Source organism: Vitis riparia, chromosome 18 (assembly GCF_004353265.1).
Source record: "Vitis riparia cultivar Riparia Gloire de Montpellier isolate 1030 chromosome 18, EGFV_Vit.rip_1.0, whole genome shotgun sequence".
NCBI classification, from domain to species: Eukaryota; Viridiplantae; Streptophyta; class Magnoliopsida; order Vitales; family Vitaceae; genus Vitis; species Vitis riparia.
Window position 1 is genome coordinate 4819852 of NC_048448.1, and position 23276 is coordinate 4843127.

The 23276-nt window shown below is 35.8% G+C and overlaps 3 protein-coding genes across 5 annotated transcripts; 1 reads left to right on the forward strand and 2 right to left on the reverse strand.

Annotated features, from left to right (window-relative positions):
- The first annotated feature begins 2442 nt into the window (after window positions 1–2442).
- On the forward strand, window positions 2443–5333 carry LOC117906124 (alcohol dehydrogenase-like 1). The gene is made up of 10 exons (XM_034819082.1): window positions 2443–2605; window positions 2711–2850; window positions 2938–2984; window positions 3085–3410; window positions 3872–3954; window positions 4067–4142; window positions 4219–4283; window positions 4369–4464; window positions 4732–4893; window positions 4969–5333. Exons 1-10 carry the CDS (start codon window positions 2554–2556, stop codon window positions 5083–5085), a joined length of 1164 nt encoding a protein of 387 aa, XP_034674973.1. The 5' UTR covers window positions 2443–2553; the 3' UTR covers window positions 5086–5333.
- Window positions 5334–8202: 2869 nt separating this feature from the next.
- On the reverse strand, window positions 8203–14049 carry LOC117907543 (thylakoid lumenal 29 kDa protein, chloroplastic). The gene is made up of 11 exons (XM_034821119.1): window positions 13880–14049; window positions 13671–13769; window positions 12751–12835; window positions 12625–12659; window positions 12424–12489; window positions 12278–12318; window positions 11893–12023; window positions 11301–11407; window positions 10412–10549; window positions 9354–9488; window positions 8203–8505 (listed from the first exon to the last, which is right to left on the reverse strand). The coding sequence occupies exons 1-11, from the start codon at window positions 13964–13966 to the stop codon at window positions 8395–8397; spliced, it is 1035 nt and encodes a 344-aa protein (XP_034677010.1). The 5' UTR covers window positions 13967–14049; the 3' UTR covers window positions 8203–8394.
- A 702-nt stretch (window positions 14050–14751) lies between these two features.
- Window positions 14752–21894, reverse strand: LOC117906859 (O-fucosyltransferase 7). 3 transcript variants are annotated; one of them, XM_034820106.1, is made up of 12 exons: window positions 21514–21894; window positions 20808–20906; window positions 20121–20220; window positions 19835–19902; window positions 19051–19139; window positions 18779–18959; window positions 18572–18700; window positions 18336–18469; window positions 17984–18197; window positions 16240–16424; window positions 16050–16132; window positions 14752–15321 (listed from the first exon to the last, which is right to left on the reverse strand). In XM_034820106.1, the coding sequence occupies exons 1-12, from the start codon at window positions 21670–21672 to the stop codon at window positions 15155–15157; spliced, it is 1608 nt and encodes a 535-aa protein (XP_034675997.1). In that variant the 5' UTR covers window positions 21673–21894; the 3' UTR covers window positions 14752–15154. The 3 variants fall into 3 exon arrangements, with proteins under 3 accessions (XP_034675997.1, XP_034675996.1, XP_034675998.1); XM_034820105.1 differs by having other exon boundaries at window positions 14752–15308; window positions 16037–16132; window positions 21514–21891; XM_034820107.1 differs by having other exon boundaries at window positions 15295–15308; window positions 16037–16132; window positions 16240–16435.
- Between the last annotated feature and the right edge of the window lie 1382 nt (window positions 21895–23276).

Consider the following 23276-nt stretch of genomic DNA (forward strand, 5'->3'; position numbering starts at 1 on the left):
GTTAATGTTGGCTTAGTCATAAGGGATAAAGTTATGGCATACATGTTATTTCTCTAAGCATGATTTGCACAACGGTTTGCATTGACATGGAGTTATCAAGCTCAATATAATGAATTTTCTTTTGAAAATTTTACATAAGATCTAGCAATCCTTACCAAGGTGATTGACAAATCAATGATGATCATAAAATTTAGGATACTTTCGTTTTAGTGGATACTTCCTTTTTAGTGATTATAGGCTTCTTAACAGTAATAAGGAAAGTGAAAAGTCTATAATCATTCACTTCTATAGTAGTCTAAATAAATTGGGATGACAATTAGTACTCCCTTTTTTCTCTTTGAAGCTTATACTTGACTCCTTAGTGGAGGCAAGTAGGGAGTGCTTGCAATCACGAGACCATGGATTAAGTCTTTGGAGGAATGTGATTAAAGGAGTTAGTGCATCAAGCAACTTCATGGAGCTTAGAGAAAGTAGGTAAAGTGAGGTTCTTGAGTTAGGCATAATGTTCTTATAACATACCAATTAAGGTTTCCTTTGAAATAGGATCATAACATTCCATAATGCATTCTCGGACTAGCAAACATAGCATAAACAATCTTCCTCATATTGTTAATATTCTTGGCTTAAAGTAATGAAAGTGAGGTTCCTTCATGCTAAAGAACTTGTAAAATTAAGCTAGCCATCTTACCCTAAAAGTGCAATGACCCAAGAGCCAACATGGAGTACTAAGTGCATACTCTACTTGTGAGGGGCTCAGAGAATTCATGAATCTTAAGTTTGTGATCCACTTCATGAACCCTAGAGAATTGATAAAGGGGAGGAAATTTTTAGTAATATTTCTTGGATTGGAGTTTGATTATCTCATTTGAAAATCAATTGATGTTTAGTGAGGATAGAATAGACCTTTTGTAACATTCAACTTCTATCATTTAAGTCATCCACCCACTAGGCTAGCAATATTATTGCACCCCCGACATGACACTCCTATGGCTCGAATCCATAACTCTAGTTTTGATACCAAATATGAAAACAAGTTGATTCAAACCTAATTATACACCAAAAAAAGGGGATGGGTGAATTTAGTATTGATTCATTTTCCAAAAAATTAATTAAAAGCAAATAAAGAAAAGGAGAATCGGAGATAAAGAGAAAAAGTAAGAGAATTAAAAAAAGGAAATGTATACGTTTTCTTATAGTGGTTCAATAATCCACTTATATTCACTCTTCTTAAGTTCTTAACCGAATAAGAGTTTCACTATCTCTAAAACTTGAACCTCAAGGCTTCAATGCTTACACTTGAATTCTGTAGTTTTAATAAATCTTTACAAATACTTTAAGTGATCAACCTAGCTTGAAAACCACTTCTCACAAAATGAATAAAAGCTAAGATGAATTCTTCAATCCTAATATAGTAAGTAAAGCTCACAATACAATAAAAGGTAAAGAACTTGAAAGTACACTTAAAAAAATAAAAAGTTCAAAAATAAATACACTTGAAAAAGATTTAAATAAGAAAGAATTAATTTAGCAATCAATTTATTCCTAAAACTATCTTTTTATTTTGTTTTCTACATCACACTTTTTTTTTTTTTTTTTAATTTGTGGAATGTTAATGTTGCATCATTTTGGTCATGCGTAACTATAAATAACATAGGATAACTATGTCACATTTTTTTTTTAGTAATTTGGATTTTCTTTGGGAAATTAAAACTACTTAACCTTTGATTTCTACTTTTAATCTTATTTAACAAAAATAATGTTGTCTTATAGAAATGGATATACATTTTCATGTAAATTAAAACAAAATAATCGTTATATTAAAAACATAGTAATTAATCTCTTAGGTTTAAAATTTTTTAATTAAAAATAAAAAATAAATCACATTTTTTTAATATTCTTTTTATTGAACATATAAAGAGATGTAAATTTTAAAATTTTCCATTCTAAATCTTCTCTTTGGCGCTTGAAATTGCGTACGTCTGATACTTTAAATTGCTGTGGTACAATGAATTGAAACACTTCCAAATATGATCACTTTCAAGGAAGTAAAGACAATGCACTTGATGGGACACTCAAAATATCTCCAACATTAAAACTCCACCATATTTATCATCTATTAAAAGGCTAAAAGCATCTAGATTTATTTTATACCGTCATAAATTTTAATAAATTATATTTTATTTTATTTTTAGAAAAAGAATTATAAACCAGGTAGCTATTTACGACAGAATTTTTTTTTAAAATATGGCTTTGAGAGGTTCTGACAATGATGTCTTAACTGTATCATCAACCTCATAGAAAATTTATCATGTGCAATTATGGTGGGTAGACCAGTTTCTCGTCCACCGAGCAACAACTAAAGTAAGAAAATAAAAAAATAAAAAATTGTACTGTTAAATAATTATTTAGGAGTGGGACAAGGAGATGCCAACCCATGAATCCCCATTTTGTTAAATAAATTCATTTCACTCTTCCCTCTCTATGCCTGAATCTGTGTAAAGAGGTCAACACCTAAGAAGAAAACACAGCGGCAGAACCAGCCAGAAATCTGATATGGAGAAGAAAAACTCATCAGAAACTGCAGGAAAAGCTATAACATGCAAAGGTAGAGTACATTCTTTCATTGATCTATTTGTTTATTGATTGGCTTTGGTTTGGTCACTACCCTTGTTCTCATATTGCTTTGTGTTTGCTGTGTTGATTGGAACAGCTGCAATTTGCAGAGAGCCAGGAGAGGCTCTTGTGATAGAGGAAATTGAAGTGGCCCCTCCAGAAGCTTGGGAAATTCGGATCAAAATACTATGCACATCCCTTTGTCACACTGATGTGACCTTCTGGAAAATGAATGATGTAAGTCCATCAACTACAAATTTACAAGTTATACAACCAATGAATTCAGTTATCTTCCAAATCTAATTTCCACCATTATTTCTCCAGGGACCTGAAAGATCCTTTCCGAAAATTTTAGGGCACGAGGCGGTCGGGTGATTAGTCTATCTTTACTCAACTTATGCGTTTTTCTTGTAAATTAAGCTCTTGAATGTGCTGATTTTACTGAAAGCTTTTGTGTGGGTGCGTGTGAAGTGTTGTTGAGAGTGTGGGAGAGCATGTGGAGGAAGTGAAAGAAGGAGATTTGGTGGTTCCAGTGTTTCTTCCGAGCTGCAAGGAATGCAGGGATTGCACGTCGACTAAGAGCAACCTTTGCACAAAATTTGGGAGCAAGTTCTACCAGGGTATGCCAAGGGATGGAAGCAGCAGGTTCAGGAATATGAAAGGGGAGGTTGTGCACCATTTCTTGTTTGTTTCAAGCTTTGTGGAATACACGGTTGTGGACATAGCCCATGTTGTGAGGCTCAACCACGAGATTCCTTCGGATAAGGCCTGCTTGCTCAGTTGTGGAGTGTCAACAGGTGAGAGATAGCTGATCCATCGACCATCATGCATATCTTACAGTCTATTCATTGTCATCAAATTCGTACATCCTTGAAAGAAGACCGGAATGAATTTTCATGCCTCAATTATTTGGATTAAAAGCCATGGGAAGAGGAAATTTTTCAGTAAAGATGTGCAGCTTTGTTGCGCAAGCGGGACTGGCTTTAGACTTCATCATCATTTGGATGTGGAGTTGGTGGGTGTGGATCACTGCCCCAACTTGCTGAGGCTGTACCCCCTTTTGTGGAGTCAAGTTATGTTATGGAGGGATCGGTGAGAATATTATGACGTCCCCGTGACGCCATCCGTCTAATATCTTATAGATTTGGAAATCATAATCATAAACGTTTATAAACGTTTAATACTAAACGCATTAAGATTTGAAATTTGTTTTGTTTTTATTGTTGACGAAAGTTGATTGATCGGTGGTGGGGTATAGGAATAGGAGCGGCATGGAAGGTGGCAGAGGTGGAGGAGGGATCTACTGTAGCCATATTCGGGCTTGGAGCTGTCGGACTTGCGGTATTTCAAATAAAACCTCATCTGCCTGTGGCCCTGGGAGATGACTTCAATGGCCACACACACCCAAGGATTATACATTATGCAAGCCTAATTGATTGCTACATCATATCAGGTCGCGGAGGGGGCAAGGCTCCGGGGAGCTTCAAAGATCATAGGTGTCGATTTGAATCCCGAAAAATTTGAGATAGGTGGGCTGCCTTTTAACCCAATCATCCCCTTCTACTTTCCTGGTTGAGGAAATTGACTGACTCTTGTACATGGCAGGAAAGAAATTTGGGGTCACCCATTTCATTAACCCTACTGCCTGTGGCGAAAAAGCAGTGAGCCAGGTCAATCCCTGCTTCTGAAATATAAAAGACAGTTGACAGAATTTGAACGGCTGATGACTATCCTACTCATGTTTTGTCTGATCAGGTGGTGAAAGAGATGACAGATGGGGGTGCTGACTATTGCTTCGAATGTATCGGACTGGCATCCTTGATGAAAGATGCTTTCGATTGTAGCCGAGAGGTCATTTCTCTCTCTTTTTTATATATGCTTCATAAACACTAGAAGAACAGGATGCGTGCTTTTTTGTAAAGGTAGGATGGCTGGATGGGTCCCTAGAAAAAGGTTGTCCACTTGCAATCCCAAATGACCCAAGAAAAGAAATTGTGCCACAACAAAGAACAAAGCACATGGGGTCACGGACACAAATATGCAGGACAAAATCATTATGTTAAAGACACCGACAAATTGAAGATTAGCTCTAAGAGTCGCATGGTTTTATGAATGTAGGGGTGGGGCAAAACAGTGATACTGGGAGTAGAGATGCACGGGTCAGATTTGAATGTCAACTCTTATCAAATTCTCAGAGGCAGAAGTGTCATGGGCTCCCTGTTTGGAGGACTCAAACCAAAGTCTGACATTCCCATTCTCGCTAAAAAATACCTAGACAAGGTAAGTTTCCATGGGACAAAATTTGGGAACATGATGTAGGTAAGTGATAACCCAGCGTTAATTTGTATCCTGCAGGAACTTAGACTGGATGAATTCATCACACATGAGGTGAACTTCCAGGACATCAACAAAGCTTTTGAATTTCAGAGTCAAGGAAAGTGCATCCGATGCATCATATGGATGGATAAATGAAATTGGTCCATTCTATAATAAAAGAGAAAGGTTGGTAATGTTAAGTAGCATCACATGCATATTGAACACAAGTCTTACAACTTTAAGTTTTCAGAAAAATTGGTTATTTATCATAATATCATAACTTGATTTGATAAGAGGTCATAAGTTAAATTCACCTCACGGTTTGTATTTCACTATTTGTTTCTCCTCCTTTTTTTTACCATTCCTTGATTTTCCCATTTAATAAAATCGCTCAAATTTGAATATATGCAATTCATCCTCATGGACACAAGGAGTAATTTAGTTTGTCATACAAATTTAATTTAAGAATGATGTTTTAGTTGTTGAATGGATGAGTATTAACTTTATTTAATTTGAATTTAATTTTGAATGATGTCAAGCTTTAACCCAAATTAATAAATTGACTTGGTATTTATTATTGATTCATTGCTTTAATAACTTATGTTTTTAAATTAAAATGATATTTTAAAATTCGATTAGAGGCTTGGATGAGTTTGTGTACATCAAAGTCCAAAAACCCAAGACCCAAACCCTTGAGTTAACCCACCATCTAAAAAATTTACATTCTTATGTGGAACTCACAACTCACAAGAGCCACAACCCCACTGTCTGGTCAACCCATTGAAATTTGACTTCTTTTGTGGAACCAAAGATTCCAAACCCATAGCCGTGGGGCCCACATTCTAGCTAACTATCTCAAAAACTCAACCAAAATTTGCAATAATAATTATTATTATTATTACTTTATAAAGGATTCAAACTGGTGGACATGATCGCCGAACCCACTTCCACCTTTCTTCAGTTGATTCTGTTTTTTTTCTTTTTTCTTTTTTCTTTTTCTAAAATGATTTTTCAATTTCGTATTATCATTGGCATACTTATTTATTATTATTTATTACTATTATTTTATATGTTTTAATATGTTAATCAAATAATAATAATAATAATAATAATAATAATAATAACAATAATAGTAGTAATAATAAGGAAAAAAACTTTGATGTCAAACATTTGGTACCTATAATTTACCTCTAAACATTTTTTTGAGATTTCGTTTATCTAATTTTTACTTAGGTAAATGTCAAATTTGTCATTCAAACTTATTCAACATAATCTTGAGATAGAGCTTACATCAAAATTCTAGAATTTAATAAAAATTAAGTCATATCAAAGTGTTCAATTTGATATTCAGATTGACATAACCTCAATGCAAATGAAGGATGTCGAGATTTGAAACTTTACATAAATTGAAATAAATTTGACTTAAAACTCTTATTTTAGTTCATGTATATCTAAGTGCATCAGAGAATTTTATATATAATTAAAGTGGTACAAATTAATGTCATCGTATAAATATTGGTGTTATAACTTCAATATCACGTAAAACAATACTCAAAATTCTTAACTCTTTTCATTATTTTATATATGATTCTCTTGAAATCCTTTAAAAAAATATCACGATTATACGAAGATGCAAGTGACGAATATAAAGAAGGGACAACTTTATCTATCCACAAGTCACTTATTAGTCCTCAAGTTTGAAAAGTATCAAAACTGAGGACTCCCTTCTCATTCTTTCTTGGTTTGAACTACTATTTGTTAGTTGACAAAGTTTAAGCATTCAAAGATTAGTAAAGTGAAGTTCGTTTTCAACATCTCTCTCATTCTTTCTTGGTTTGAACTACTATTTGTTAGTTGACAAAATTCAAGCATTCAAAGATTAGTAAAGTGAAGTTTGTTTTCAACATCTTGTTACAAGACTTTTCTCACTATTCCAAGGGTAATGTGGAATCTTAACTTTAACTCCTTGACCATTGCATTCATAACCAAGAAATTAAATGAATGATTCTCTTTCAAAGCCATTGGAAAGTCCTTAGCTTATAAATATTAGGAATAGGTGGAAGATGTGTTGAGTCATTATGATTAGCTAATTAAGACAATCAGGATGTGCAATACATTTTTATACTTTTGTTTGGTTATGATTGGCACGCTTCTGTCATTAACAAAGCTTATGTGAACGTTGGTGTCAGGCTACTAATACTCTGCATACTTCCATAGGCAGGATTTCTCTCTTCTGAGATTTCTACAACATTTTAAGGTTATTCCTAGTGCTAAAGAGTTGTCGAAAGATCAATAGTTTCACTTGCACCAACTTGTTGACACTTACTTTCACAGCCAGAAGAAAAGTCAATAAAGAAGTATGAAAACAGAAGAGGGGATGAGAAGCCATAATAAAAAATAAAAAATAAAGTACAAGGAACAAGTCATAGTAGCCGAAGGACATCCACAATCCTTCTGGAAATATTATAAAACCTGTTCCATGTGCTCGATGGGATTTTAAGGTGTTTGATTTTCTTGATATAGTGGAGGATGTGGATGGGCAATATAGAGCAACTTTTTTCACATGTTAGTTATGCAAGTTCGTTCTCTCCCGAGAAAGAGTATCACTTCAACTCACCAAAGAAAAGCTAAGTTGCATCTGATGCTGTCATTTCTATAATGCTCCGAAGACATCTAGTAGTCAACACCCAGTAGCTCGAATGAAATATGGTCCTAAGATCAGCGGCATTAATACCTATTGCAGATGGGATGTTGAATAAAGAAATCTTATGTGCTTAGATTTGATTCCTGCTATTCTGGTAAAGCTAAATAGCTTCTATGTGTAAAGTTTGGTTCCAGGCTTTATGTAAAATATGTGTCTTTTTGAATGGATGCCTTCAGTAGCTGAAACTGTGGCTAGCCATGCTCAATGCTTGAGCCAACTGGTAGCAACTCTCAACTTTGAAGCTCACCCAAAGTTTTGTAACACATCCATCTTCAACCATCAATAACAATATGTACCCTAATTCCGGTACAACAGGGGGTGGAAATCAGTTTTCTGGGCTGACTCAATGATAAATAAAACATGGTCTATGGTGTGGGTGATGATGAATTAATTTGCCAGATTTCCATTCTAGATACCACCTATATTAGTTGGAAAACCTAGTCCTGATATGCAAAGACAAAGGCCGTTGAGTTGAGGCTGCTCTAAAAATATTATGTCCAGTTATTAGAGGGTGTTATCCTCCTCAGGCATAGGAATAAAGAGGTGACTTCTGATGACAAAGACCTAGCTACCTACTAAAAAATGATATGATTATAATAGCCAACGAGGATTTGCAATAAAACTGAATTGTAAAGTCATGCAAGCAATTTCAAAATTTATCTTTGAAAGCTTCCCATAGAGTCAAAACTAAAAGCTTTGTTGCAGGCCAGTTGCGCTCAGAAATTGGAACTGCTTCTCTGCTATGGCCAAGTGCTATCTTACTATAGTTTGAGCTTGCTAAAATCAACCTTTTGGACAGGGTAACTATATGCCTCATAGTTGATTTGTTGGCCCAAGCAACTCAATTTTGTGAGAGTGGTAATAAGATCAACCTGAAAAGAAAAAAATTCCAAACCCAAAAATGAGATTAAGAGTGCATTTGGGAGTGATCCTAGAAAGTGTTTCTAATATTTGAATGACAAAAATTTTCAAGTATTAGAAATATTAAAAACATTTCATAGAATCACTACCAAATGGGTTATAAGTGTTGATGAAGCATATTAAGAAATTAATCATCATGAGTTGAACTACATATTGTGGATCAAAATTCTTCCACCAAATCATTTTAGCCTATAATGACTCACTCCTAATCGTGTATATATTGTTCGTTGTAGGTCCAAAGAGGTCATCACGGTTTTAAAACACATTTATAAGGTTAAGAAAAACTCATACATATGTAGTGTGGGATATCACAATCACCCTCTCCCACCCTCTATGTTGTGTCTCATAGGATTACGGGACCATATAGACAAACAACCCTCAAGGGGTAAAACAAACCCTCACACCAAGGTCGAGGATTGACTCTGATACCATCTATAACAACTCACTCCCAACTGTGTAAATGTTATCCACTTTGGGCCCAATGAGGGCCTCACAACTTTAAAACACGTCTACGAGATTAAGAGGAGTTCATATTTATATAGCCCCATAAACTTTCTCCCTTATCCGATATGGGAAAATTAATTTGGTCTTAATTTCAAAGCCAAGCAATGAGAATTTAATCTTCAAAGGGGGTATCAAAGAATGCCATAGAGAAGTATATCAAGCATAGTCCCCGATGTTTCCTTCTTTTTATTCTTTCCCCCACTATAAAACTTGACAAGTCAATGAACAATATCTATTTTTGTCCATTTTCCAATTCGAAAGTAGAGGAAAAAGAGGAAACAATCAAGTTACTGACCTCATAATCAGTCTGAGAAACTGTTTCTCGGCTGCGTTGGTATTTCTGAACCCATGGAGCAACATCTGGATCCGTGGCTAATAAGGCCTCACTTGCCAACTGATCTGGACCCAAAAATGCAGACATAACAGCTAGCTGGCAAACCCAGAAAGAGAAAGAAAAGAACAAGGTCAGTTAATATGACTCATTATGTCATCAATAGTAATCAATGAAGCTCCTCTACATAGGTGTAGAATATCCTTAACAGGTTTTTTTTTTTTTTCCCGCTAGTAAGATCCTTTACATGTAATTTTAATTTAGCTCTTTAAATTTCATCTTTTAAATTGGTTTACTGAAAGAGAAACTTGGATTAGTGTGGATCATTTGCATAAAAAGAAATACGGCATACATCCATGAAGGATTAGATATGAGTACAGATGCAAATCACAATAAGCTGTTCAAATTAAGCTTAAATAAAGAAATTCAAGAAGATGACAATTAGTTCAAGTTGAAGCTGCCAAATGGGGCAAGGAGAGTTACTGAAGTGAGTAAAAGTTAAATTATATGTTTCATTTTAAGAAATGGTTTGTAAAGAATTGGATTGGCAAATGGTGGAAAAACAAATCCTTTAATACCGTTATTTAAAGTCTTCCCAACTATTTTTCGGCTGGAAAAACAAATCCCATATACCAATCTATGGTGCATGACTGGTTCTGGTCCGTGTTTTATGCAGTTCAGTGTCTCTTGGGTGGATAAACAAATCTGACATTAGCCATTGAAGCTTGTGCAAATATAAATTATATAATTAATTTTATATTTGATAGTCAGGAATCATAGTCAAGTTTGGATTGATATTGCATTGTCAGGTTACAGCATATCTTCTTTGCAGCATGATTTTAATCTATGCGACAAATAATCTTTTTCCTTCGTTTGAAACTACAGAGCTGAAATTCATGGTTGCTCAAGAAATGGTAGGCTGACACTTTGCTGGCCCAAATTTATATTTGAAAAGGACATGCTATAATAAAAACAAGACCCTAAAATGCAATTTTGGTGTTGAAAATGTTCGAAGAAAATACCTGGCGGGGACCAAAGCCAACAGCTGTGAACTTATCTTTCATTTCCTGGACACTAGCTTTCTCCCACTGGGGAACTCTTCCCTCCGGATCTGGCTCCTGAGTGTCAGCTCTCCCAAATTGCTTATCGAACAACCCCCACTGTTAAAACAAAGTACAGTTTCACACATACATCTACAACTCCATGACTCTTTTATTAAGAGGGGAAAAAAATGATGATCTCTATCAGTAGATATAAAATGTGTAGACCAAACTCATGAACATACATGCAATTTTTATGAGATGCTAGCTTCCATTCTCCAGGCCTACTTCATGCACTCACAACTGGTTTGGTTGAGAGAGGAAAATAGGACCATAAGAAACTCACCATAGCTCATAAGTGGGTAGAAAAATATGCTTATACCGCTAGAATGGAAGAAATAACCATACAGGAAGAACATGATCGAAGTTATGTGCATATCATTTTTCTTTTTCTTTCTTTTTTTTTTTTTTTTTTTCTAATAGGAAAGTTACATGCATATCTAATACAACAGTCACTTTCCAGAGTAGTGTTTTCCCCTTGAAATAATCCTTGATCCATTAGATTCTTATTCTTCACCAAATCTTTTTCTTCTCACTCATAGTAAAACTTATCTTTGAAACCCAAGAAAACATGATAAGGTTTCCAATAAATCGAACTCAAAACAGTCTCTTCAAAATTTACACTATTTTAAAAACTCATTATGAACTAGTTATGATGGAAAAAGATTACCAGAACTTAAAACTGAACCAGGGACACATACAGAAGGTGACCAAACTTGTGAACAAACCCACCCTTTTGAACTATATGAGTGTGTAAGTATGTCTGATGTTAGAATTATATGCATATCACAACACCAATTTAGAAACAAACCTGCCCATTTGAGCCATATGCTGTGTATAATAAATTCCCTTTCTCTTCATTCCCACCACATTTACGTACTGCAGAAGCTATAAATGTAGACTTTACTGCACTTTGAGCTGCGTCGGATCAAGAAAAACTGAATTTAGGGGCATTATGATTAATTTGTTAAATGCCACATGCAGACTAAATCAAAACATTCTTTTTCTCAGCATCTAAAATGAATCTGTTATTGTTTTCATAGAAGTAGAAACCAGTCTTCTTGGCATTTCAATCTGATGGTAACTTGTCGGGTCACTAAGCATAAAAACAAATGTTCAAGTTTTTGTGTGGCCACTTCAGAAAAATGTTGGGAATTTTAGCTTTGTTCTTCTATCCCTCCTAGAACCGCAAATTGAGATCCACACTGACTAGTGGCCTTATCATCACTTTTGGTGATACATCTTGATACACATTGAGAGTACATCTTGTGCATGTGTGCACCATATTGTGCTCATCTGCTCTTGATTTTCATTAAAACACAGTTAATCAAACTGCTAAAGGACGAGTCCCGAGTATTTTAGTGTTGTCCATGTATGTAGTCCTGAGTATTAACATGTCTAACCTGCATATTGGATGAGATCTGCGAATGATATTGGCCCTCCCTTGGAATATGAATCTATCTCCTTCTTTGATTCCTCTAATAAATTCAAAGCTGCAGAGAGCCCTTTATTCTCAGGTCTGCTTATCTCTGAACTTCAAGCAAGAAAAATTATGAACAAGAACAAAATCAATGTAGTGGTTGAATGAGAAGAATGCTTTACAACTTAAACTCATTAACCAAAATATTTGGAAATTCAAAACGATATGCCTATTCCTTATTGTCCAAATTTTGTGTTAAAAATGCTCACAGGATGTGACAAGTGCATCTGACCTCACTTTAAGCATGTGAAAATACTCTTTTTTCATCTTTTGAGTACCATAAATATTTTAAGGTGTTGCTATATTACCTGAATCGTATCGATCCATTTGGGCCTCCAGATTTTGTAGCCTACAAATTTAATCAAGAGCCCATAAGTTTTTTCCATTTGTTGCATACAAAAGTAAAAGACTCCAATAGAGTATGAAGTTTCAGAAAGTTTGTTTTTGGCCTGACCTTATCATAAGTCATGGCATCATTCAGTGCTAAAGTTAGTAGGGATGGGATGATATCAGGATTTCCCTGAATATATGCATGATAGAATTAGTGAAAAAAATGCCCGCCAAGAGTATGATCAATTGAATTTAAGTCTATAAATGAGGCCAAAAAACTAGGTACACCAAAATCATTGATATAAACCAGGGCAGAAGAATTTACCTTTATAGCAGTAAAAAGAGTCCCCTTGACATTCGCTGTTAAGGAAATGAAAAAGAAAAAGGAACATTCAGTTCTTGTTGAATCCAGGAAGCTTACCAGAGAAGGTGAGGTATTTAGAGAACTTACAACGAAACTCAGAACGTTGTCTGAGTTGTATTAAATCAGCTGCAGCAGCCATTTCAACAAATGGTCCTGAGCTTGCTAGTAATTCCTAAGGAGTGATTACAGCTGGCAGAAACTCATCATCATATCATTCTAAACCATAGTATTATATTCTTCTAGAGGCACTAAACCATAGAAATACATACTTATATAGATCTGCATATGTTCAGAAGCACGTTTAGTAGCAAGCATATGTCTTGTCCAGATTATTGAAAGCCATTTAAATCAGCATTGGTTTTGCCTTGGTTATTGCAAACAGTGCTTATTTGACATAAGGAAGTGAGAAATAATAAACCAGAAATAGTAAGATAAGCAATTTTTTGCAAGTTACACAAAGAGGGAAATGCAGCAGGGACTTGAAAAGGTAGATTGGTGTCAAGCAGAAGAGGCACAAACTACTTACAGGATTTGCCAACTTAGAGAATTAACATTTCTGATACACCAACTGCATAAACAAATTTCTAATTGACCCTACAAATCCAATTATTATGGAAACACTGATTCTGTGCCACCATTCATAAAATTTGGGAGGATGGTCAACAGAAACACAGATTTTAACCAAATTTGCAGGCAGGAAATTAGTAGTAATTTTGAGTCATCTTTACTATCAACAGCTATTTAAAGCAGTAGAAGACATTGGCATCTGCAGTCTCATAAGAAGTGAAATCTATTTTAAAATTTGAGTGTTTTTCTAACCATGGATTCATGAGACTGCCAACTTAAATCCATCTCTGTTTCAAGGATCATAGTGTTTCGAACCCTTTTTCCCACAACAATAAAATAAAAATTGACAAATCCACAAGTTGCAGAGTTGGCAATGTTGTATCACGAAACAAGGAAGCACTGGGAAATTGAAGAAAAGGGTTAAGAAGGAGTAGTCTCACCATGCCAAGGGTGGCACCCACGCATTTGAGAACGTCCCTCCGACGGAATCCATCCTCATCAGTTCCATTACATTCAATTCGGTTACAACGGATCCTCCCCTGATGTTGCAATTCCAAATTAATAGTGCTCTAGAATGTTTAAAGTTAAGGAAATCAGAAAAAAAAAAAAAAAAAAAAAAAAAAAAAAAAAAATTGAGAAAAATACACACTGCTTGAAAAGAGTGTCTGGGGGTAGAAGATGGTTGGGGCGCCATTGGAATCAAAGACGGAGCTGTTGATAGGAAGGACACCCCCATTTCCCTCGAAGTGTGTCCCTTCTTTCACACTTTGTAAACTCGACTCAACTGGGACTGTTGGGAGGTGGAAAAATACAAATGTTTGCAGGGGGAGGGTGATGGTGTCTTATCCTATCCTCAACTTCTCATGATATCCTGAAATCTCATACCCGCCACGTCCACCCACTCACCCTTTTTCGGACCCACAACAAATGTTATTATTATTAGTCTTTTTATAATTTAAATAAGTTGCATATAAATGTTTTTTTTTAATTAAAAAAAAAAGGGAGAGAGAGAAAAAAAAAAAAAGGCCCTACTTTAAAGAAGAAGTCATTCCACTGCTAAAGGATTTTGTATTTTTTAAAGATGAAGGTCATTCTGAATTTGGTTTTTACTGTGTCTTTTTTAGATAAATCCTTTGGACAACACTTGGAAATGAAATTATTTGATTAAATGGAAAGGATCTGATGGGTTAAAACAATTAAAAACAACTAAGATTTTTTAATAGTTAGCTAAAACATTTCAAAGCCAAGTATGGATGATGCTGGGAGGAAGCCCAAGCAAATGCTTAAAAACCAAACGTAGGTTTTCTCAAGATTATCACTTCCAAGATCAACTTATCCAAATGCCTCCAAGTCCAAACAGAGGACTTGCCTTTAGGGTTTCAGACCCAAGGCTGTCCATGTTTCAAACCATCCATTTTTCATTTTTCATCGCAAGTTCCAGTAGGGGGGCCGGCCAGTTGCGCGCCCATGAAACAATTACAGAACAAAAATGTAGACAGAAAATAAAAAAAGGCCAAGGCAAAATGAAATGATTCCTTTTTATTTTTGTTTTCAATGACCACCAATAAAATGGTCACATGAAAAGAACACATTATTTCCAACGGCTACCCTCATTGTATCACATTGAATTCCCACCAAAGCCCCTCCACCGTCAAACCAACCAACTACCCTCAAGAAATTAATGAGGCCAGATGATAAGACCAGTGGCCTTTTTACCTCCTCTCTCTTATGCATTCTCCCTTTCATCTACATTTCTATACACCCTCGCCTCAGCTACCTGGACTCAAGATATACACACACTCCGCAGCTGTATCCGCTATAATGCCACCACTGAAGCTTTCTATAAATAATCAGGAAAGAAAATGTGCCGCAAATCCACCAGCATGGGTATTTCTTTGGAGGACATTGTTCCGCTGCAACTAATCTACCTGATAATGATAGAGGTGTTCATATCTGGGGGCTCCTTGTGACATAAACAATCTGGTAGAGGGTTCACGTAAAATGCCTCTTCTGAACGAAACCTATCCATGCCCTTTGTTCCAGAGATGGGGCCTTTTCTTTTTCTTGGAGACCCTTGCCTTTTTCTGTGCAACCAACATAAAGAAACAAGTACAAACTTAGTGAAAAATTTTGGCAAATTTACCATACTACATGATCCAGTTATTGGGGGTTCTTCAACAGATTATACAGACCACTTTTGACAGGTATCAAGGGGTAAGGAGGTCAAAAGAATCTTCTTCCTCTAGTAGCTTAAAGATCAAGGTTCAACCATGTGGGCTGCTATTATTGCAGAAATAAGGATCACTCAAGACTAAGAGAAGTAACCAGACCTTCCCAGCTTCCCCTAATCTAAAGTGAAAAGCTCTCATATTTTCCTCTTCAATATCCAAAAATGAACCTACAGATGAATAAGTGGCTTCTGTTCTCAAGCACCAGAATGAATGATGCAAAACCCACCATAAGTTCAGTGTGACAAAAGGAAATAACCGACGAAATAAGATGTCATGATCCACTGATTACAAAGGGTGCTTAGAGAGGCTTCGGTCATCATGGAAACTTACAATAATCTAATTAATCATCTTTGAGTGAAATATCTTCCAAGAACTCCAGTGGAGGTCAGGACAGCCTCACCCAAGAACAGGCAACTCAAACCAACCCAAAAAGCCTTAATCCCAATGACTCATAATCAGAAATCCCATAGAATGATTCAAGACATAAATGCCCATTTCATTACCAAAAAAAAAAAAAATTGTAGCCTGCCATTATTCATTATGACTATAACAGAGGAATCTTCATGTAGACATACCTTTTTCTGTGCAGTTCCATAATTTTATTTGATAGGTTTTTGCCTTCTTTCAGGGATCCCCGCTCAATTTTGTCAAACAGATGAACAAGAGCTTTCCTGATGTACAAACCACACAAACAATTTCAATAAGTAGTGACATTGGGAGCATGATTAGTAAATAGGAAGTTACTAAAATCTGGGATGAGCTCAAAAAACAATCTTGCCTGTCAGGAGAAATTGTTTTCCTGTGTCCCAAAAAACGACGATGACCCTCAACTGCTCTTGCCATGTTTCCAGAGTACGAAGGAATAAATACATCACTTTCAACTGATACAATATAATCAAGTGCAGCCATCTGAGATGCATGATTAGCAAACGGTTCAAGCTCATCAATGGATGCCAGTTTTTCCTGAAACCAATCTTAAGATGTGAATCAATATGACAAACAACCTCGTTTGTAGCTTTGGACAAGCTAATGTCACTGACGCCAAGGGTTGGCAGAGAAGAAGATAAAAAAATGTGAATCAGTAGGGTAACATCAACTGAAAACATCTCAAACCAAAATTCCATGTGGATACATGCATACAATGGGCACATGCACATGCAAAAGGCACACAGACACATGCACAACCCACTCACACACAGGCACAAAAGGAAAAAATTTGAGACATACAGAAAGCGTAGATACAAGAAGCAGTCATACATGAAATTTTCACAATTTTAGCTACAAGTATAAAACAAAATCAGTTGCTTGCTAAATTAGGTTCACTTTATAGATGGTTCTTAATCATAAAGCTGTTTCGCATCCTTAGATATCTAATCTAGACTACATGTGAAGCAAGGGTGTAGAGATCTCATAGATGTCCATTAACTGTTCAGAGACCTTCTATTTTGGTCATCTAATCTAAGACTTCACATGAGCCAAGGCTGTTGATGGGGTAGATTAGGATCCCTGCCCAATTTTAACTCCCACTTGTTAAACCAGACTTGAGCCCACCACAAATTAGACAGTTTTTCTTTCTTTTTCTTCTTTATAAATATATGCAAGCAGGAAATATATTAACAGCGCCTAGTAAATGGCCACACCAAGAGTAAATTCAGGTTTAAATCACAAGACACATAAATCCAGTGGCCTAGAAGTAGATCCAATAACCCAAGTCAGTTAATATCCAAATCTAGTTATACCTACAATGTTGGTTATGTATCACTTATAATTGCATGTATTTACACCAGATAACCCGATTATTTTGTTACGATAATATATAATGCATACTTAAGATTAGATTTTGATTTATGATGCTAGTCTATTTTCTCATTTATATCAAATTAGATTTTAATTTGAAAGCATCATAACAGTATGTTCAATTGACATACCCAGCCCATGGAAAAGTGCAATCTGAAAGGTATAAGAGAGAAAACTGCCTTCTCCAGGTGATAGGAGTCTCAGCAGGACTTGAACAAGTGATTTCCCAGATAACAGCACTCCTAGGATACATCTGAGCTGCAGTCCACTAGCCTCACTTGCAATTTTTTCCAGTTTTATAAGTACCAGTTTTAAGCTTGACATCTACTTCACAGGTTTGGTATTCATACAACATCAGTTCCTTGTTTTAACAATGCACTAGCAGATGGCACAAGAAATACACATGGCTCTGTTTAATTAGTTAACTTGGTGACTGCAACCATAGTTTATGATTACTTGAGCATTTATGCAACTAAATTGATAAGATTGTAAACTTTTGGAATAAACTTCCATGCCAGATGAATAACTCTGCATACTTCTTAACAATAGTGCTCAATATTCCTCCCAATGTGAGCTCCTTGTAAATTTGAACCTTCACAAGGTTTGCATTTATGCCTTAAATGATTGCAGATGCTCCCAGGTATTCATTGAGTAACAACAAATCACTAAAAAGAAGATATGAAAGAAAAACTGAAGCATCAAAAATAACATTAATGACTGCATACCTTGCTCATTAATATGGGATAACGAGATTGCAAATCTGCCATATGAGAATCACCCCCATATATCTCTCCTGCAGCAATATATATGGGAGTGCTAGATGGGTATCCAAGAGCCATTAGGAAAATTCCAACCTCCTTTGGAGTTAAGGGGCAATACCCTTTGGCTCTCTGTTCCCTGGAATCAATACCCTTTACTTTCCAATATGCTGTGTTTTCTCTACAAGTTAGAAATAAAATAACAATAAAAAGAGTCAGGCAGCATCTCTGATGAAGAACAGTTCATGAAATACATGCATGCATGTTGAATGCAAGTAAACCTTTTTCATTATAAATCAAGCCACAGAACATCTCCTACCTGATCATCCTAAGTTCTTCAGCTTCAGCAGGGGATAAATCATGCGTGCATCCACTAAAAGCCAGCATGTCCTTCTCATATCGTAAATGTAGAGCAATGTAAGGACCATAGGACCTCATTCTATCCACCAACAACTGCAAAACCAATGGAACAATAGACTTAAACAATGAACATTGCATTGCCCACAAGAAAGAATAGCCACTTAGAAGTCAAATAACTTATATTTAATTATTTACTTTTCCCATTGCCTCAATTTGGGGTGCAAAACGGAGGGCTTCATAACAAGCACGACACCTCAGCTTCTGAATGTCTGGAAGCAAGTTATTATTTGCCAGACGAGAATCAGATTTAGCAGCTCTGATAACCTAGGGAAAATGCATTGCATCAGATGATTATATGGACCCAATAAGCAAAACCAGAATGAAACATTTCACCAAATATACCTGATAATCAGCCCACATGCTAGCTATCTCATTCTGATAATAATCTATACCAGACCAGCTTCTAAAATGCTTAACTGCTCTAGGAGCAGTTGCTAGTTCCTTGGGGAGCTTTTTTATGACCTTTACATCATAAGCTAGAGCGCTAATAAAATGATCTTCATCAAAGACATCTGAGAAGTTACTGTCATTCAAATAGATAAAACAAACTATAGCATCAATTTTTTAGCAACTGGACAGAGATATTAAGCATAAAAACAATGAACAACTGGTACCTAGAGTCTTGCCAAAATGACCGCTTATCAAGTTCAGGAATTACAAGAGTGGCATTGATGATGCGGGCTACAGCTACCATGTCACATATCTGCCATTCAAAATTGTGGCTGCTATTCAGCTCCAGATAATAGCCATATGCTTATAATCAGGAAGCATGAAACTGTTCAGGTTTCCAATAGCTTCCTTTCCCAGTTCTATATAATCCCAAAAATGATAAAGTCCATATAGGTTTAGGTCAAATTAAAAGTTGCCACCCATAAACTCCATTAATTTTCCAGTTTAGCACATATCATAAGCACAGGAAGTTTCTCAAACCATAACAACAAAAGTGATTGCTGGGATTCAACAACTACAATCAATTAATGATATAATGGAAGAGTAAGGACTCCTAGCTCCCATCATATTCGTTGTAACAGGTCACTCCACTCAGCTAGAAAAAAAAAAGCAAGAGTAAAATCAAAATGTGTATAAAATAATGACTCTTGATAGGCATATGCCTAAATCAGTAATAAGAACATGTAAACTAAATCACAGGTATTAACTAATTTCTTCTCCTTCTATAACATAATGCTCCATTTGATTGCCAAAAAGAGAAGATAAACTTGGAGCAGTGGCTGTTGTATTACAAGTTCCCTTTTCTTTTCCACCAGCCTTTAACAAGCAGACAAAGCATTTAGGGGGCAAAATTCTAATAAGTTGGTATTTAAAATAGAAGGGGGATAGACAAAATATATAGTTTGAGTAGCTACTAACAAATAAAGATGAGAGGGAGAGAGTACCAACCCCAGCCCGCATTTGATTGAGCCCACCATTTGTATGAACGAGCAGGTAACCCTGTGACTCTGCAGGAGCTGAAGAAACAATAGGACAATGGGAAATAAGTACACAGGGATTTCATTATGCACACTTCAAGTCCCATTTGGATCTAGGAGAAAGGAACAGAGAGGAAAAGTGCTAAAAAAATACATAAAATAGATTCTTTCTCAAGCTATTTTTAGCATCTTCCTTTCCTTTCCCTCATCCTTTCCAACACCCAAACAGAGATTAAGGAAAACCATATCTTCCGTACATGTATAGTTTGCACCAGGGTAAACACAGGGCACAAAATCCCGATTTTGTGGAGGCTTCCATAGCTTGTCCAAATCCAAAATCCCACTTGCACCATCCAACTGTCAAGTCTAAAGGAGTGAAAACATGAAAGATACATGATTGCTTTGCATCAACATATACACGTATATCTATGAGACTCAGACCGTAGGACAGTGCAAAAAATCAAACCCATCCTCTCAACAAGCAATGAGTTAAAACAACAACCGATCTCACCTCATAACAGTATATGACTAATTTTTTGTTGTTTTTTTTCCCTCTTTTAGGCTTCAACAGGTCATGAAAAGAACCATGGAAAGGAAAGGAACATGCTGAAATTGGCTTCCAAAAAGATCCATTTTCTCATAATATTCAGCATTTCCTTTCCTTTCCCATATTGTTTTCAAAATCCAAACAAAGCCTAGACATAAGATTAATGAAATTACCTGTCTATTGGTTACTAAGAAGAAAAATAACGAAAAAAATTACACAAATTTTGTATCTTATTTTGCGACATATTGGTTTTCAGTGGAGCTTATTAAGGCCTTCCATGAATAAAAGATTTAAGTTTGGATATTTTCGTTTCCTTATTTTTCCTACATTTCTTGGCCACCAAACGGATCCTAAAATAATTTTTTTTAAAAATGGAAAAATGATAGAAACACAAAACCTTGCGAGAAGGCAGTGGAGCTTTTGATAAATGGGGTGGAGCCAACTCTTGTACCCATTTTCGCTCGGTGCTCAACCTCTGGAACCCAATTTCATGTTGCTGCAAAAATGAACAACCACAACTTCACCTCAAAATCGATAAACCCTAGCCAAACCCACAAATAATAAATAAATTCGAAAAATTAAAATAAAAAGATAATAACAACATAGAAAATAAATTTTCAAAACTGCTACCGAATACGATGATCCAAGTTACATAAAGATAGATAAATTTAAAAAAGAAAAACTAAAAATAAAATAACATAGAGAAGCAAATTTGCAAATGATTAGTGAATACAGTGATATTGTTCCAAATAAAGATCAACAGATAATATTAGAATTAAAAAAAAAAAAAAAAAAAACGAATTCCTTATCACAATAATATATTCAGAGTATAAATGACCCGTTATTTCAAATCTTTGACTGAAATTTTGCCCTCAGAAAATTAGGGAAAAAGATAGTATTCTGAGTTTGGAAAGCATAAGGTGAAAAACAAAAATAATAATAATAATAATAAAATGAAAATAAAAATGCTTTAGAAAATCACAGAAGCATGAGGGAAAAAGAAAACCTAATCAAGATGCAATTCTTGATATCCTAAACTTGAAAGAAAAAGAAAGAAGCAATGAAAATGGGGGTAACAGAAAGTGGAGTATAGATGGAATGACCGTGGGTAGCTTATAGGAGTCGGAGAAGTCCGGGACTTTGGATGAAAGGAAAACGTGTACGTGTACAGAGAGCAGAGCCACCGCTGCTATCGAACATATGGCCCCTATCAACAACCTCCTCAGCACCACCAATCCCCTCCACCTGCTTCGTTTCTGCATCTTTTTCTCTCTCCACAACTCACTAGAGCATTCCTCTTCAACTTCCTTCCCGTTTTTCTTCCTCCTCCTGTCTGTTCACTGCTGAACGAGTCGGTGGTGGTCTGTTTCGATTTCTTTCTCTCGCGTCCCCCCACCGCGCTCGGCGTTGGTTTAATGCTTTTAGGCTTTCTTCTTCTTTTTCCTTTTTTTTCTTTTTTTAATGATGGGAGAAATTACATCTTCCTTTACAATCAGGAATACACAGGCTAATCAAGTCGCCGAGCCTTTAACCTTCTTGTGGTATTTATTTAATTTGATTTTCCATATTAAAAATTAAATATTTGAAACCAATCCAGATATACTTGGTCCAATATTTATTTTTTAAATATTTTTAACATGAGAATCATGGATTTGTTTTAACGTATACCCAACCGTCAATTAATTTTCTCCATTTGCTAAAAAGCTTGCGGTATATAGCTTTTAGACCTCACAATTTTGTAGGAGTATCCCACGGTCCCACCCAAGTGATAATCAAAGATTAAAATTATAGTCCAGTTTAAAAATCATTGCAAAAAATGTTTTATGGTAAGTAAACTGAATTTAGTTCCCGCGATAGGACGGAAATGTCCAGGGAAAATAATTCGGCAAAAACAAACGAATCTACACACCAAGTCACAGACGGCTCAACAAGACGTCTTGTCGGCATTGGATTCAACTCTACATGATGCAAAGCATTTTGGACGTATGGCGGAATCCTTGGTACAAACAAAATTTATGTAAATTGTGCATAGATTTTGTGAAACCACCGTTATAGTTATGACTTATGACCCTTTGTTATCCTTTGTGTATTACAAAACTTTTTGTTTCCTATGTTTATTATTTAGATCATGCCTCAATTCTTCTAATTATGGGTAATTTTCCATGTGAAACCAATAATTAATTGAGCTGTGAGTGGATGAAGTACTACTGCATGTCCATGTCCATCAGTCCATCGCTCAGGCTCCCACTCCCAGATAACAAAGCTCTATAGTCTATACACAAGCAAACGATGAGTCATGAGAGTGCGGATCTCAAGATGACTCGCATTGATTGAAGGACCGCATGCATGTGCAGATCCAAGACTAGTGTGACCAGAGTCTCTCTCAGGCACTCTCTCCACATTTCATGGCTTCTTTTTGGTCAAGTTTGGCCTCTGTCACTCCTTTCAACTAAAATCATACGGTTGCCTATTGCTATGAATATGGTTTGACATGGAAACAATGTGCATATATTTTGACGGGTGAAACCCATTAATGCTCTGATGCATGGCATGTGGGATGTTCATGTAGGAACTGAAAAAAAGAAGGGTTGAAGAATGGGTGCCTCACGTGAATGGAACAGGTGAAGTTTAAAGTTTAGACTAGTATGGGGAATTAGAGACTGGATAAGAGGGAAATGGTTGGGTTGTCAATATTATGTATTCGTGAGAAGGTCCAAAATTAAACAGCTAGCACAGAGACAGTGATGTGATAATGAAGACGACAAAGGCAAAAGAAAAAAAAGGAAGATTGGCATTCCTTGCTTCATCGACGCCTTTCAGTTCTCGTGATCCCCCCTTCCTTTTTCGCTTTCTGTGTCATAAGTCA

Coding starts and splice junctions, on each gene's coding strand:
- LOC117906124 (XM_034819082.1), top strand. CDS start 2,554: ATGGAGAAGAAAAACTCATCAGAAACTGCAGGAAAAGCTATAACATGC. Junction 2,606..2,710: donor AAAAGCTATAACATGCAAAG/GTAGAGTACATT, acceptor TGATTGGAACAG/CTGCAATTTGCAGAGAGCCA. Junction 4,465..4,731: donor CTTTCGATTGTAGCCGAGAG/GTCATTTCTCTC, acceptor TTATGAATGTAG/GGGTGGGGCAAAACAGTGAT.
- LOC117907543 (XM_034821119.1), bottom strand. CDS start 13,966: ATGGGGGTGTCCTTCCTATCAACAGCTCCGTCTTTGATTCCAATGGCG. Junction 12,836..13,670: donor TGGGTGCCACCCTTGGCATG/GTGAGACTACTC, acceptor ATCACTCCTTAG/GAATTACTAGCAAGCTCAGG. Junction 10,550..11,300: donor CATATGGCTCAAATGGGCAG/GTTTGTTTCTAA, acceptor TTGTTTTAACAG/TGGGGGTTGTTCGATAAGCA.
- LOC117906859 (XM_034820106.1), bottom strand. CDS start 21,672: ATGCAGAAACGAAGCAGGTGGAGGGGATTGGTGGTGCTGAGGAGGTTG. Junction 20,907..21,513: donor ACTCCTATAAGCTACCCACG/GTCATTCCATCT, acceptor TCATTTTTGCAG/CAACATGAAATTGGGTTCCA. Junction 16,425..17,983: donor ATCCCATATTAATGAGCAAG/GTATGCAGTCAT, acceptor GATTGGTTTCAG/GAAAAACTGGCATCCATTGA.